Consider the following 17839-nt stretch of genomic DNA (forward strand, 5'->3'; position numbering starts at 1 on the left):
GCCTTTAATAATTCGAAACAAGCTGTTTCGATTTTTGTTATCTAAAAATTTAAAATAAATAAAAAAATTATAAAATTTATTTATAATAAAATATTAAAAATTTAATTTTTGTTATCTAAAAAATTAAGATAAAAAAAATAAACATAAAAAATTTATGTAGAATAATATGTAATATTATATATTTAATAATAGGTTAAATTACACAATTGGTCCCTACATTTTCAGTGAAATTGCGAATTAGTCCTTACACTTAAAAAGTTTATAATTGGGTCCGTAAAGAGAATTAAAATTTGCAATTTAGTTCCCGCCATTTAAAAAGTGTTTGATTTAACATAATATTTTCAGAATATTCTCTATTTTGAACATGTGACTTGCACATGTTTGACAACAGGGACCAATTTACAATTTTAGTGAAAGTATGGGGACCAACTGTGTAATTTAATCATTTGAAGTGATCAAAAATTCCCTAAGCTATCTGAACCTACCCCGTCCCTCCCCAACTCTCTCACTCTCACTTTCTCACTTTCTAAAACGACACCCGAACCCCACCGCTCTCTATCTCTCACCTCGGTTCACCGTCGCTACGCCGGATCCACCGCATTTGTGCTCACGAGTCAAGTCTCACCTCCTTTCTCCATCTCGTCTCTCTTTTCCGACAACTTTTTCTTCTCTTCCAATCCCAATACTGAACATCGATGATAAATGAAAGAGAATAATTCCAATCCCAAGCATGCTCAAAGCGAACAATTTAATGTCTAAGAAAAAAATAGCAACAAATCAACTCAAAAATAGCAACTCAATTTATTAGTGAATTCGGCATGGTGACGGAGGCGAGAGGCACGATGATGGTGAGTCGAGGTGAGAGACAGAGAGCGTTGGGGTTGTGGTGCCATTTTGGAAAGTGAGAAAGTGAAAGTGAGAGAGTTGGGGAGGGGTATGGTGGATTTAGATAGTCTAGAAAGTTTTTGGTCACTTTCAAATGGTTAAATTACACGGTTGGTCCCCATACTTTCATTAAAATTGCAAATTGGTCCCTATTGCAAATATGTGCAGGTCACATGTTCAAAATAGAGAATATTCTGAGAATATTCTGTTAAATCAAACACTTTTTGAACGGCGGTGATTAAATTACAAATTTTAATTATCTTTAAGGACCCAATTACAAACTTTTAAAGTATAAGGACCAATTTGCAATTTCACCAAAAATATAGGGACCAACTGTGTAATTTAACCTTAATAATATATAGATGTATAATATGTACTAACTATTAGAATATACATAAACCATGTTAAATTAGTTATAAGTTCTATTTTTTATTTTATGACTTATTTTAGATATAATTATTTAATAAGACAAAATTATTTTTATATTATATCATTTTTTTTTGTAAAATATATTAAATCTTATGCTAGTTGGAGTATGTTTTCATATTCTATTACCATAAACTTTAGAATATTAGATTATCAAATTATTTAACTTCAAAAATTTAATTTATCCAACAAAATATATAAATAATTATATATGTTAAAGAATGAAAAATGTTATGGTCATCATAAAGATTTAGAAACATTATTTGATAAATGTCTATTAACTTGTTAAAAATCAAGACAAGGGATTAAAATAAAATATCTATATATTTATTATGTAAATTTGTTAAATATTAGCTATGATAAACAATATTTTCTATTTATAAATATTAAATAAATAAAAAATCATAAAAATAACGGTCTAATTTAAATTTAAATATAAATTATAATCTAACTCATATTTAAATATTATTTTAATTTTTTGTTTAAATTCAAGGGAGAGTTAATCATCTTAAGTTTATGTAAAAACTAAACCTGGGTAAATCGAAACAGCCTATTTCAAATTATCGAATTACTAAGAGCAAAACTTTGCATGCATAAATCGAATGTAACTGATTCGATTTATTCGGTAGCTGACATACATGCATAATCGACTTTAACGGATTCGATTTGTATTTTTTTCTAGTAATTCGAATTGATCAGCTTCGATTTATTATGGGAATTTACAAATCGAATGTATCTCATTCGATTTATATAGAGATATACACTTGGGTAATTTGTATAATTTTTTTTTTTGGGACAAATTGTATAATATTGTGTTTTGGATTTGATTTAATTATACATTTTACCCTAATATATAGTTATTTCAGATTTTATAAACATATTAATAAAATAAAAAATATAAATTTAAATCTATATTAAAATTAAAAGTGACAAAATCGTAATGATATTCATCTTAAAATTACAAAATAAAGAAGTCGTAAGTTCGACCTCTATCAATTTTATTATATATATAATAATTTTTAAGTGCATATTTATCAAATAGGATTAGGTTTAAACCCACATATAATTCTATATGTAGCTCAACTTGGTCTTCTCTCATCCTGTCTTAACGGGTTAGATCAAATTAAGTACCTGCATATAAGGTTAGTATTGTCAGACTAAGTAATTTTTAATCCAAATGTCTGCGCGTGTGTGCACGCACCATATAGTGAAAGTGAATACTGAATAAATGTGTCGTACTTGCGGTAACATGGTTTTTTAATGCTTTGTGCCTTGTGTACAAGATGGTTTCTATTCACGTTCCATGTTCTCAATTCTCATACACCACACACACAACGTATGGTACGATTTTATCTACTAATAGCTAACATCCTACTCATACATTCATTCATTGATTCATTGCCCCTTCTCTTCTGTCTTTATGCTCCTATCTTGGTTCTTCTACAATGGCAATTTTCCATTGGCCAAGCACCCAAGAGTGGAAAAGGGTTAAGAAGGACACCTGTCTTGTGAAAGCTACAAGCAATGCAAGCGATTCGAGTTTTGAATTTTTATTGGTTGGTTTTGATTTTATGAGTTTTTAAGGGACCCACTACTACCACTAAAGTGAAGTGATGCATGTACCCGACTCTATTTTAACTAAGGACCAATGAGGTTGTAGAACGTGTCAAACACTCATAAAGCTGAAGATGCGTCACTGTTCTTTGAGGTGACCTAAAGGGATCTTTGTTTGTTTATAATCAACATCTAGTCATACTTTTCCATTCTTAATTTATAATTTAAAATTCACAATATCTTTAACATCTTACTACTTCTTTCTAAGTAAATTAACTGTCAGTTTAAAAACTTTAGAATGACAAAGAAATTAATTATAATTTTAGAAAGCATGCGATTCTGTATTTATTTACGTTTGCATGTAACTAATCAATAATTTTTGAAAATGTTTTTCTTCTTTTGATGTTGATAACCAATGAAAACATTGGGAGTGGTCACAGGCCAATTGCAGAAGTAGGTAAAGAAATAAAGCGAAACAACAAAATTGGATTATAATGAGATTATAGTACTCAGAAAAATGTAACAACACATGGGTTGAGATGGACATATAAAGTTAACATAACATATCTCATATATCTTATGGAACAGCATTATTTCTATCTCAAACAAAAATACAGCACTCTTCCAGTAATTCCATACATGTATATTGACTTGATAAGAAGACTTAATCACATGACAAAATTATTGCCAACAACTATATTTCCCAAAGTTCTAAAGGAAACTTGAAGGCAACTAATTGACGACATCAAGAACAAGCTTGCGAGACTTTAGAACGGACCACCTAAGGCGACGGTAGTAGCCAGCTTGAAGCAATGCCAATGTTAGAACAAATATCCATTTAAATCCCATCTGCAAGTAGTAGCAATGTAGTTAGAACTTCTAAATAAAGATTCCGGTAGGCAAAGGTATTAAAGGAAACATACCAATTTTCTTTCTTCCATCTCGGGTTCGGCGGCCCAAGACAAGAATGACACAACATCTTTCCCCATCTGCAGCAAAACAGGATAGTGAAAAAATGATCTACATATCCCAAAGAGTATCCAGAATAATTACTGTGATGAGATTTACTGAAAAATTTATACTTAAAAAGACTAAGTACCTGTGCTTCAGTGGCAGGAGTACCATCTTCATATTCAACAGCACCATCATTAAGCATTTTAGGCATGGCAATAGCTCCGCCAGGGAAATAAGGATTATAGTGCAGGCCCTCTCTAATCTACAACAATATTTAAGAAGATATCTGTAAATAAAAGTTTACCATTAAGAGCACTAATCAAGTGCTTTATTTTTGTTGGGTGAATAAACATTTATTTAATATTTAGGTTTGAGGAGAGTTGTATGACTAATGGAATCACAAATGACACAAGTTCCACAAAAACATTAATCATGAGCACTCAATGTAAATCAATCGAACCAACCACAATATGCTTAAATGCTGAGGAATTCCAATGCATGTAAGGAAAAAAGCATACATCAAGTCTAGTTGGAAAATGGAATGAAAGAAAGACATGCATTATGTCAATGACCCTGTACGATCCCCCACCTACCGTGCATAGATATCATAACCATTGGTGTGCATAAAAAAGGGACGCAAGAAAAATTATTCGACTGTTGTGGCCCATGCTAGTACAGATTTCAAAGGCACACAACAGTTTATCTTTGTTTTAAAGAATCCATCAGGAAGTTAACGATTCCACATAACACCATATACACAATGCAGAGTTGGTGTATTAGTTCTCGAAAATTATGAGATGAATTTACCGAGACACCAGCAGGAGGGTCACGATAACCAGTTAGAAGGGCAAACACATAGTTCTGACCATTGTGACGAGCCTGAAAGTACAGAGTTTAAAGATATGTCAATATGAAATAGATTAGAAAATCTAGACGTTACTCCTAGACAATTGACATTACTTTAGTAATTAGACTTAGATCTGGAGGATAGGCTCCTCCATTAGCAAACCTAGCAGCTGCTTCATTTGCATATGGCTGAGGAAAGCGATCACTGAGTTTACCAGGGCGTGTGAACATCTCACCCTCATCATTAGGGCCGTCAACTACCTCAATCTCAGCTGCCATAGCTTTTACTTCGTCTTCTGTATAAGCAACACCAACCAAATCACGGTATGATATCAAAGACATAGAATGGCAGGAAGCACAGACTTGTGTATAAACTTGATGACCACGACGAATCCTGCTCATGCAAAATTAGTTGTCAATCCTGCCACTGGAAAAAACGAAAAGAAAAAATACCCCAAAAAATGATGGAGAGGGAATACTCCAATTGCAGAGTCTAACTATTTCTTTCAGTATATTACAATTTACCCATCAATATGAATTTTCTTTTATAAAAAAAGGCTTAAAACGGCTACTAATCAGCATATGATAGAGAAGATTTAAACTGTATTAGATCATATCAAAGACATTTTATATCAAAGCTAGAGGGAAGTTCAAATAATTAACAACTATTTGTTATTCACCTTTAATATATAGTGACTAGTGAGTAATAATTTGAGTGTATATAGTTGCAGATTTAGCAAATTATACAGCAGATATATATATATGGAAAATTATGGGGAAATATAGATGGAACTCACGATGCATGATCATATGAACTGAGGATGCCGTTGTGAGGCCATGGATAGCTTGGGCATGCTAGGCCATGCTCAGCTTCATCAGCTGATGCTGTCGTTGCAAAACCGAAAAACCCAGTGACACTAGCTCCAAGTAGTGCAAGTGCTCTAAAGGAGCTTCCATCAGTAGAACCAACACCATCTTTCTTTGTGATCATGGATGACATAAGAGTAGGATTCTGCAAGTATAATTCAGGTATCAGCAGAAGAGACAATCCAGCTTTTTATGAAGCAAAATTTAAAGAATATTAAAAAACTTATAATATGCATGAGCACACACTATACCAGTCTCCAAAAGAGTTTAACTTAAATGTCAAAACAACAATAGAATTAGAAAGTAAAAATGGAATAGCTCCCATTGGAGTATTGAACTTGGACACAGGTCTATTGCTCCATTTACAGGGAACAATTAGAAGTTTATTCTGTTTTTAGCTTTGAACCAACATTTAGTCTGATATATAACATCATAGGTCGAAGAGTAGATGCATTTAAATCGGTTACTGTATGTTTGGCAGATTTGAAGGCTATGAAAAGAAATGGTTAATAATGGGATGGAATAGAAAAGTGAAGCATGGAATGGTTATCATCCTAATGATTCGAAATTATATGAAGAGGGAAAGCAGATTTCCCCTATTATTGTTTAGTAATTACAAGGGAATGGACATGAAATTGATATATCGGAAGAACAACAATGTATCTTTATAAGGATAAAATAGTAGTTCAACCATGTCTGAGTGTCTCCATCACCCCCCCCCCCCCCCCCCCCCCCCCCCCAACAAAAAAAAAACCACACCGTTACTAGCAATCCATCGAAAGATGACCTTCCGACTCCTTAAGCACCTATCCATTTCAATCACTCAGCTCATGATGGAAAGATGGAAAACAAGACAATTAATCTGAATCAAACTTCCTTCAACTAGAAAACTGCCACAAGAAGTTCTATGGAAGGATCAACTGTATACAGGAACTCTAGAGCCACAACATCTCTTCAATCTAAAAAGGATATATGATCTTCTTGTTATAATTAGTTTGTAAGAAAGCCCAAGTGCAGTCGCTTTTCACAAATGAGGCAGTCCTATTTGAATATATTGTAAATTTGTTTTACAGAAATAAGATTCAGAATCCAAGTTTTTCAATCAAATAGGATTAACGCAAAGTGATACCTTTCCAAAAAGTAGTGAAAGAATTTGAGGAAACAAAAAGATACTGCTATCAATTCTAAACTCTGAGGTAAGAGATAAAACCATTTTCCCATTCTCAAGCGCATCTTTCACCTAAGGGTCTTCATTTGAAGTCACAGATCAAAAAGTAAATACTACTTATGATACAAAAAACCAGAAAGGCAGGGATAATGCTTACATGAAAGTGAGATTGGAGTTTCCTCCTCAAAAATTGCTGAAAAGCCATCTTAGTCGTCTATCCTCACTGAAAATTATTGGTAACCATGGTAAGATATTAAGCAAATTAATAAATTCTATAACATATAAGAGATAAATTTTATTAGTGAGCATATGGAAGAAAAAACACACACAGAGGAAACATCACTAAATAACTGAGAATGCAGTGAAGAAAGATGAAAACCAACCCCTACATAAAAACTAATCACAAAAATTAGGGTGCATTTTCATTTTCTGTTTTCATTTTCAGTATTTTCTATTTTCTGAATTTTGTGAAGGAAAAAAAAAAACAGTGAAAACAATAAAATCTTGTTTTCTGTTTTCACCTCCTGTTTTCTCTTTTTTCTTCGCAATATTCTGAAAATTGAAAATGCAAACCAAATGCACCCTTAGATTTTCTGTTCATTATGGATTGTGGTAAAATTATCGATCAAAAAGAATCATTGCAAACATTTGATGAATTGCTATGTAGTCAATTCTTGGTATAACACATCTGACAACAAAAATGAGCAAGTAAATAAAATCGATAAAAAGATAGAAGTGTGCAATATTCAGATTCATAGTTAACATAAAATATGAAGGATCTAACATGCCAATGCCCAATGGATTTGTACAGCCCGCTAAGATTTTATCAGACAATAGAACAAAAGATATCACTAGAAAACTTGATAGGGATACCTAGCTGGTAAGGATTTTGCTCCAAAGGATTGCAAGGAATGTGCATAACTTATTAAATTACATTACACATCAGGGGATATTGACCAAACAATATTAACGAGCAATCCATAGTCCAAATCATGAAATCTTCATTAGAGTAGTTTTCACATTTATCTAGATTCTCATGAGCTACCAAATCTCATGTAATTTTAAAAGAATACACACACTTTGTTGTTTGCTCCAAATTTTGAACAACATTTCCTTCCCAATAAAAAAAAGTAAGAAAAAAAAGAACAACGGATTATATAAACAATGTCCACTTATAAACAACAATGTGCACATATGAAATAGCTTGAAAACAATGAGAATAAAAGCAGCATAGAGAATTTGAATGCAGCAAGTAGCATTACCACTAATGGAACAGTTATAGATCAAACTCGCCGCTTAAATTCAGTAACGTGCAAAGGATTATCAAATTTCAGTGAGTAAAGCTTCTATTTTGTCCTTCATACTGTATCTTATAAGTATAATTCAATTTGGTCCCTGACTTTTAAAATGTTTAACTTAGTCCCAACCATTAAACTTTATGACTCAATATCCATCCCCAATGAACCACAAAGTATAATCCCAAATACTAAACTGAATCATGCTCACAATCTTAAAGATGAAATTGAACATTTTCACTCAATATCTCATGAGCATATGCTGCTACAACTACTACTACACTGACACAACACACAGAACATAACCTAAAAAACAAAAAAACACAAACACAACATAACGAGTGAAGAAGCACGATTTTTAGCCACAAGCTGAAGCTTTTATGGACCTAAATGAGTGAAAAATGATGAACTAATGAACAAATTCAATGGTTACCGATGCAAATAGATAAATTAAGAAGCAAAAATGGGAAGCTCGGAATTCGAGAGGGGTTCGAAGATCCGAGTCACGGTGATAGCTGAACATTAATTGAAGAAAGTAAAAGAATGTAGAGAAGAAAGAGGGGAATGGAAGAAAAGGAGAGAGAAATGGGACTCACGAAATGGAAGCTGGATTGGTAACTGAGGATGCACTTTGCAATTTGGATCCAATGAAGAGGGAAGAACACCACACACACAAAGAACACTACTGAGGAAGAAACGAGAAGAGGAAAAATGAGACACGTGTTTTTTTTGTAACTTATTTTTTGTCCAATATTTGGGCCACGTTATAGACATCTGAAATCCGCAAACAGAATTGCTTACTCTGGGCTTTTGGGCTCTATTGACGGGCTTTTGTCCCAATCTATCACTTTCGGTCTCTAATCATTTGTCGGAAGCTTTTTATTGAAAAGACAAAATTGTAAATAATTGGTTTAACCGTCTCATGTTAGTAGTTTAAACAGCCCTTGACACATCAGCAAGTTACTATTTACAAAGATGGCTTACACTAATTACATAAATGATTGGAGACTTAAAAATTTGGTGAATTATAAGGTACAGATATAAGTTTACAGATGTTTTCTTTATTAAGATGAAAGAGAAATTAATAAAGGTAGGATCCATATTTTGAATAACAATAAAATAATAAAAAATAACTATAAAAAGAATTAATATTCTCTCTCTATACCACCCCAATCTGTATAGTAGAGTATTCCTACAAATTTTCGAATTGTTAAAAATTATTTTATACTTTGAAGTTTGAACAAATGGTTAGTAACTAAATAGAACATTTACTCTAAATAAGAAATTCAAAGTGGGGCATCATATCCATTCTCCAATAACAAGGAATTAATTTTGGTTCCAACTATGAGACGTTTTTAAAATATAAAATAACGGAAATTCATATATTTCTTAAAATAATTTATTCTACAAATTATTTATAATGTAAAATTTGTTGAATTAGTTAAACCGTATACTGTTTTCATTTAAAGCAGGACTTCAACATATTTTAAAAATAACACATTACTAACAGCAACTAATAAATATTGCTTTTAATAAATAACGGGATTGATATATATATATATATATATATATATTGCTTTTATATATCAATCTGACTTATATATTTTAAAGAGCAATTTAAAGTATATGACATTTTGAAAACCAAACCGATGCACATGTAATCTTTAAAAAATCATTTTAACTATTAACCCAATTTATGTTTCTACTTCAGTATGGGTGGAGTGTACAGAAGTCCAGAGGGGATTGTTGAATGGTCAGATAAAGAATGGTGAATTGGGAAATGATTGATGATGATGGATAAGCGTACAAATGATTTTATATTTACTATAAATGTTCATGTAACTAGGAGAGGGTAAGTGTTATAATTTTCCCTAAACAATAAATGAAATTATAATGCAGAGATTATAACAATATATACAGAATTGATATTGGAATTTGTAATTCATGTTTTCATTTACAAATATGGCTTAACTATCATTCAAATTGTCAAAGAGAAAACCTACAAAGATTGTAACAGAAAACAAAAAGCATGGATGCTCTAACCCTCATGTAATTCAGCAACACAACTCATGGGCCAAAGAGAAATACTTAGTTTTGATCTTCAGGAGGAAATGCAAAGAGCTCAAGAGCACCCCTTCTAATTTGGTAGTCTTATGATCAATTCTAGGCTCACCAATCACGAAAGCGTATCAGCACCTCACGAGCCATGATTTGAATAGATAACGCTGTAATGCACATATTAGACCTGTCATGATATTTTAAATCACTGTCTTTTCTTTCAGTTACAAGTATCTGAATTATCACTGCTATTATAAATAGAACCCATACACATCATATGCACAAGCATTTACTGAAGCAGTAAAGCAAAAATAAATAAATAAAAGAAAGAAAGAGGAACAATACTTATGACAGACAACTACATATAACTTTGCTCTCAAAATGGTGACTTACTGCAGATGTAAAAAATTGTTTTATACAATAAAGACATTATGTTGAGAGAGAGAGAGAGAGAGAGAGAGAGAGAGAGAGACCTCATTTCAATAGAGGGGCATAGGGAGCAGGGCAAGGAGATACACTGAGGTCTGGTAGCTGGTCTATGAAATCATTGGTTGCTTGCAAACACGCATGGAGCATTCTTTTTTCTAATCTAACAAGCTGAGTAGCAACTCGCTTCTTTGGATTCAAATTGTCATCCGTCAACTGGTGTAAATATAGAATATCAATAAAAAGATCATAAATACTTGATTTTGATGAAGTCATCTTCTATTTTGGGGTAAAATAAAAATACCATAGACTCATCTTCATCCAAAGTAGTAGGATAGCCTGCCAGCCGAGTCATGAAATAATCAGCAAGCTGCTCCAACACTGCCCGTTCCATACATGGGCTCACCTACAATTCACAATTGAAGCCAACTTTTTACAGTGGAGATTTATTCTGCAATTATTATACAAAAATTGAAGGATATGGAATTTATTTTAGCACAGTACATAATGAGCAAGAAAAATAAGTAATAGACAAGTGGAAAGGACATCACAAGAACTTGATTTACAGTCCAGGACAAAGTTCAATTGCTGGCAAAAGCTGGTTTAGCGGAGACGAACAGTGGCTGTGTTCCCTTTAAAAATTTTATTAAGTCTACACATATATGTATATGTTTACTAAATTAAAAAGAAATTTCCATGTTTTTTACCAAATTCATCCTTGACTCTTTAAAAAAATTATTTTAACTTTGTTTAATCCCTGTTCTAAGCATTCACTAGAAAGGAATAACTTCAACCATTTTCCTCTTAACTTACTCATTCAAGTGTTTGTGTTGTAGTAATTAACTTCATGGGGTTGTTTTGCTAACAAATGTCTTCAAAAACAAGAGTTAATGCATTTAATGTAAACAAAAATAGAAACATTTTTTTTAATGAGTGCTCTAGACAAAACCCAAATTTATTTTAGTTATTTTTATCTTAGATTTACTTATATGATTTTATATTTTATTTTTTTGAATAAAATAGCATAATCAATAAGGGCTATTATATTTAATCAAACTATTCAATTGAATATGTTATATACATTTATTTTAGTTGTGTAAAAACATAACTATTAACATAGCTCTGGCTCTCTCTCTCTCTCTTTATTCTATATGTATACCACTCTGTCCGGATTATGGGTTTTCTTAACATTCCACAAACTCATCTAAGAAAAACATAACATGTGAAAAACTTACAGGACAAACTGGACCTTGAGAGGAAATGACAGATTGCATCTCAGAAGGATCTGAAACATATCCGAGCCGCAGATAAGGAAGCATATCTAAGACAGCTTCTCGTTCCTTCCCTGTGTACACCTGCATCAAGCTTAGAACTAAGGAATTGATATGAAGAACATTGAATAACCTTTGTTAGTATTACTATAAGGGTTCAGTATTAATACATGAAAAACTTGAATCGATAGTTTTCCGTTTCTTTGTGCAACCATTCTTTTATCTTGGTACTGTGGATCTTCGGTATTCAAAGCTGCCTGGGACATATATATCAGCAAGGTCAACAAACAACAGAATTGTGAAATACTGAATGCAATAAAGAGTAAATGTACACCTCATACCTCAACTACTAGGCGATCATATGAATTATCTTCATCAATGAAACCATAATTTAGAAGTAACTTTGAGTTAGGCTGTGGCCCACACCTGAAAATGGCCACTTTCAAATCTTATAACAAAGCAACTGATGACAAAATCAATACAAAGTAGCCCGAAGGTTTTGGAAGAGAAAATATTCCCAGTTACTGTCAAATAATTATACCAGACAACAATTGGATCCCCGGCCTTATATGGGCGATCAACGACTAGCTCCACAGCACCATCAACAGCAGTTAACATTGCCTTGCAATTACTTCTGTATGCCAGTAAAGGAGGTCCCAGGGGAACTAAAGCAAATCTACGAGCTAAACTCACTTTCTGATCCAGTAAGAAAAACAATCAATTTTCATTCTTTTTAAAAGGGGAAAAAATGCAAATAAAACAAATCAAAAACATATTGCTAGGCTAACTGCATCTGTAGTCCAAATAGGAAAAGGGCACTGTTATCCCAGCAAACACTTCAATTTTCAAATTCCAGAAACAGAAGAGTTAACTATTCAATGAGAAGTCTAGCATGAGATCTTAAAGCTCAATCAAGGAATAATGTAAACAACTATCCATACATTACATGGAAACTAGTGCATCATGGAAAAAATAAGAAATAACTGGATTACTAATATTCAATAAAGCATGTAGAGAGTAATGGGGCACCATGTCCAACCATCTAGTGTCTTGAAAATAAGCTGTGCAATTTTTGTTAGCCTCTACATACAGTAGTATCTTCAGAAAGAAGAGACTCATCACCACTGTTGTATATGGTTTTTACCACATCAACATAAATTGTTTCCTGTGCTACCATTTGAATGTTAAATGGTGCTTCTTCAATTACTTGCCTAAATCTTTTGGCATACAGAAGTACAATGTTAAGTAGCTAAGAAAGTGGGAAACCACACCTTAAAAGGTAGCTATTAAGGAGGAAGAACCACTCTCCTTAAATGCAACATCAAGCATCCCATACTACTTAGTATGGGACGTTGGGTACCCCATAATACCCAAGTCCCTATAACACAATACACTGGCCCTAGAGAGCCAACGTCCGCAGCGACTTAACTCTATTGACACTGACCCAGCAGTGGCCACTCAGCTATCGGCTATTAGTATTCAATATTCACCTTAATCCAACCTACAGGTGGCCCTTTCTGTGCCGCCGACAACCTGACTCTAAGATCATTGTTAAGTACCCAACGAAAGTGAGAAACAACACCTTAAAAGCTAATTATTAAAAGGGAAAAACCACCCCCTTATCTACAACATCAAGCATCCCATCCTACTCGATATGAGACTTTGGCACCCCATAATACCCAAGTCCTTAACATATGATCATATGTAATCAGAATCTTATTAAACAGATTTGGCAGCACACACACACGTATATATATACACATACACATACACACACACACATCATTGTAACAGGTTACCAACCAAGTGAAACCACTTGGAATATATTTCTTCAATTTAAGTGGCGAAATATATACACTCAAGCTTAATAGATTAGTCAACACTATCAGTCCAGATTGTTTGTGTATCTAATGTGTAATATCAGATAAGAAGGGAACTTTACCTGCAAATGAACCACACATGACTGAACTGCAACAAAGGCTTGTTTAAAAATCTCATAGGAAAATGCCTCAGTAGGAATGTCATATGGATATTGCTGCAAAATACATATAACGTAAGCACCAAGTCTCATAATATAATCGAGTATTTGACTATTATACTTTTTATTGTAGTGCATGTTTAGTTACCTGAAAAAGAGAACCAGCCATAAACCAGACTGTGTCAAGTTCATTATACTCTCTTTTTATTCCTTCAGCCCTTTGTAGAACTTCAACCTAAAGCACACTTACCAGAATTTTAGTTTGGGTATATTTGAAAATTTTAGAAATTTCAACCACTAGACCTTTGTAGTTAAATGTGGTGTTCATCTTTAATGAGGATTGGGAAGACGGAAAACCTTTGTGGGACTTCCAGTAAGGTAAGCTAGCTCAGAATCTGACCACAGTAGAGGTGATTCTACTGCCATCTGGCCCCTGCCTCGTTGACGATCAAGCTCCCTAATGTATGGATACCAGAAAGACTTCTTTCCTTGTTTTTTCTCATACATCAGATACAATGCCAAGCATGCCAATTCGGACAATTTGTTTGTGGTCAATAGCTCAGCTGGAATAACAATAAAGAATGAGATACAAATATAAATATTGAAATGTTTTGATACGCCTCCAATCTGTTAATATTTTACCATAGATGAACAACACAATGCCACATACATTTATTCATTTTAAAAACGAACAAAAGCCTCTCTTCTTCCCATTATCCAAGGAAGTAATTTTTGTCAGGTATTTGCCTAATAATGTTGACTCCAAGGAGAAAAATCTCTTCCATGTAGTAATGTCTGGCACTAGCTAAGAGCAAACAAAAAATGACCTATCAACATATGCATCACCTAAACTACTATAGCAAATCAACGTCGTGAAATCCCCTTAAAATATAAAATATTTTTAAAACCACTATGTCACCTGAATCTCAAGAACTGAAACCATATCAATCAAACTTCATAAAACGCAAAAAAACCACCCATGAGTATCTTCTCTTATTTGTTTAGTTAAAAAAGATAATAACCATTAAGTCCTCCAAAATTCTTAAAACAGAAAATATTACAAATGCTTCTTTATGTTTTCCAAATAACTTCAATTTTAATTTCTTAAACACCAAAAAAATCGCAATCTATAATCTTGGAAAGAGGTACTGGACATAACAGATAAAAAGAATTTAACAACTACCAATAGTCTCGTTTCCTAAGACCCTTTCCAGCGTGACCACCAACGAATTTGGAACAGAGAATGCAACATCACCAGCCTGCAATTAAATAATAATAAATTTAAATAAAGGGGAAAAAAAGAGTAAACACTACTTTGGTGAATAGAAAATATGAATGATTTTGAATTATGAATGAACCTGAAGATCTTCACTAGCAGCTACGTAATGTATCGGTTTGTGTGTATCATGGTGCCAAGATCTTTCATTCAGAACAACTTTGCAAGGAGGGAGGCCATGCTTGTGCATCCAGGATTTCAAGTCGCCTTGCTCCTCCTCCTTCTTTCCGGCGGAGACGACGGCGGCCTCGCCGCCACCGGCGAGCAAGGTGTCGCGGCTGGAGGCAGAGCAGTAACATTTCCGGCGGAGGGAACGGAGGCGGCTCTTGCTGACTGATACGGCGAATAATGTGGGCAATGCAGGGAGAGGATTAGCAGAGGAATGGCGAATTGAAGGGGAAAAGAAGCTTTTGTCTGAAATTGGAAGTGTGAGGCGCGAAACTTCCATGAAGTTAGGGTTTAGGAATTGGGAATTTTGAGTTCGATGAAGAAGATGCTTTTTTTTTTTCTCCGAGTTTCTGAGTAAGTAGAAGGAGAAGTGTGTGTGTTGGTGTGAGATATTTTGGTGCGAGATTTTGGATTTTAGCATGCACTATATATACATGATGGTTTTGGGTGAACAGAAAGATAAGAGAAATAGAGCCAGAAAAGACAGGAATATGGCGTTTTCTGAGGATTGGATTGGAGGGAAACAAAAAACTCCGCTGTGAAAATCTTCTAGTTCTACACTTAAATAGTTTGGGTGCACAAACCACAAATTTCCATGCTCATTACTGTCATTAGTGAATTCAAGCAAATTTTATTCCTCATTGATCATTTTATTATTACACAATCTTGTTACGGATTTTAATTTTGATGTACGGTCATTAATAATAAAATAATTTTATATGTATATTTAATAACATAATATTATATTAAAAATAATAAATATAATTATATTATTAATATATTAAAATTAAATTTATTATGTTATATACATAAAAAATTATTATAAAATATATATTAAAATATAAATTTATAGTAAAATTAGTTTGTAACTTTAAAATATAAAATTTATAGTAAAATTAATACTCTATATATTTGTAGTTGATAAAATAATTCTCAAAATAATAAAATTAAGAGTAAAGTATCGTTTTTGTCCTCAACGTTTGGGGTAAATCCTATTTGTATCCCTAACGTTTAAATCGTCCTGTTTGTATCTCTAACGTTTGTAAAAGTGATTCAATGTTATCCTACCGTCAATTACACATCATGAACGCTTTAGTTTGAGTTTTAAAAATCAATCTCTTCTTGAAGTTAGAATACAAATGTCTAGAATAGAATGGATGATCCACTTCAAAAAATAGCTCCTCAAAAGTTGAAACTAATTCCTACAACATTTATATAATTTACTTTTCTAGGGATATAATTGAATCTAAACACAAATAGTGGGTCTAATATTAAAATCGAACACATTCAAGTGAGACCTAATTGAGAATGAATACATTCGAGTGAGAATAATTAAAAAATATAATCTAATTTGTTAGTACAATTGATAGTTGGATAACATTGAATCACTTTTATAAACGTTAGGAATACAAATAGGACGATTTAAACGTTAGGAACACAAATAGGACTTATCCCAAATATTGGGGATAAAAATGATAATTTACTCTAAAATTAATTTGTAACTTTAAAAAGATTATAATTTTTTAATAAAATTGTCTGATTATTACTTTTTTATTATTTTAAAAAAGAGACTAAATTAGTAACATCACCAATTTTTAAAAAATATATTTTTAATTAATTTAATATTAATTTTAGTAAATTTAAGATAATTATATTTTATTTAAAACGTTAGAGATAATTAAACTCAATTTAGTATGAGCTGAGCCTAATTATTTATTTTTTATTTTCCAGTTAATTCTAGCTTTTTTGTTACAAACATATAATATGAAAATTAAAAAATAATTAACTATTAAATATAAATAAATAATAAGTAATATTAAATATTAGTGAGAAAAGAAATAGTATAAATAGGGACTATATTATTATACTATTGGGACTATATTATTATACATTATTATATTAGGAGAGAGAAAAAAAATATTATTCATACACTAAATATTTTTTATATTTATATGAAAATATATTTGTTACTAATTAATTGTATGTTTAAATTTTTTTTCATTAACAAAATAAAAAGAACGTATTTTTATTATTAAGAGAATATTGATTTAATCGGTAATTATCATAAAGAATATACATGTAGTGCGATTGTTAAAAAAAAAATAGGTGAATCTTAATTTATTAAGAGTTTTTTTTTTTTTTCATTCACTTAAAGTAAAAAAATTATAATTTTAATAAGAGAAAAGTTTGAAGGTCAGTAATTTAATTGATATTAATTAGTTAGTATTATTTTTAATAAACAATCTAACATCTTTAATTCAATAGTCTAACACTATATTTTTAGCTAATATTTTTATTAGAAAGTTAGTAAAATTTATTATTGTTTATTAATAATATTTAAAAATATAAATTAAAAATATATGATTAGATTATTAGATTAAAGAAATTAGATTAATAATTAAAAATAATAAATTTTACTTGGTTTTGAGCTTTGATCCTTTAATATTATTGGTTAATTGCGGCCAAAAAATAAATCATCCAAGTTCTATATACCATTGTTGGTTTGATCATTCGTTCATCTTCAATATAATTAAACATTTTGTATATCCTTTCAACTTCAATAGTAGCATCACAATTCACATACAATCAATTATTTAGATCTTCTTCTCTAATTCTTATTATCTCCTCTATAATTCATTAACTGTAGTGCTAGCATTTTTCGCCGCT

At 31.9% G+C, this 17839-nt stretch overlaps 2 protein-coding genes across 3 annotated transcripts; both read right to left on the reverse strand.

Annotated features, from left to right (window-relative positions):
- Window positions 1–3331: 3331 nt before the first annotated feature.
- On the reverse strand, window positions 3332–8686 carry LOC130955280 (cytochrome c1-2, heme protein, mitochondrial-like). The gene is made up of 8 exons (XM_057882112.1): window positions 8592–8686; window positions 6858–6923; window positions 5463–5677; window positions 4780–5059; window positions 4627–4698; window positions 3965–4081; window positions 3789–3854; window positions 3332–3714 (listed from the first exon to the last, which is right to left on the reverse strand). Exons 2-8 carry the CDS (start codon window positions 6903–6905, stop codon window positions 3598–3600), a joined length of 915 nt encoding a protein of 304 aa, XP_057738095.1. The 5' UTR covers window positions 6906–6923; window positions 8592–8686; the 3' UTR covers window positions 3332–3597.
- Window positions 8687–9852: 1166 nt separating this feature from the next.
- On the reverse strand, window positions 9853–15623 carry LOC130955279 (ribulose-1,5 bisphosphate carboxylase/oxygenase large subunit N-methyltransferase, chloroplastic). 2 transcript variants are annotated; one of them, XM_057882111.1, is made up of 12 exons: window positions 15087–15623; window positions 14912–14987; window positions 14086–14291; window positions 13877–13963; window positions 13693–13785; window positions 12292–12446; window positions 12092–12176; window positions 11921–12007; window positions 11715–11834; window positions 10784–10885; window positions 10527–10695; window positions 9853–10240 (listed from the first exon to the last, which is right to left on the reverse strand). In XM_057882111.1, the coding sequence occupies exons 1-11, from the start codon at window positions 15591–15593 to the stop codon at window positions 10528–10530; spliced, it is 1686 nt and encodes a 561-aa protein (XP_057738094.1). In that variant the 5' UTR covers window positions 15594–15623; the 3' UTR covers window positions 9853–10240; window position 10527. The 2 variants fall into 2 exon arrangements, with proteins under 2 accessions (XP_057738094.1, XP_057738093.1); XM_057882110.1 differs by having other exon boundaries at window positions 9855–10220; window positions 15087–15620.
- Between the last annotated feature and the right edge of the window lie 2216 nt (window positions 15624–17839).

The sequence above is a fragment of the Arachis stenosperma genome, chromosome 10 (assembly GCF_014773155.1).
Source record: "Arachis stenosperma cultivar V10309 chromosome 10, arast.V10309.gnm1.PFL2, whole genome shotgun sequence".
NCBI classification, from domain to species: Eukaryota; Viridiplantae; Streptophyta; class Magnoliopsida; order Fabales; family Fabaceae; genus Arachis; species Arachis stenosperma.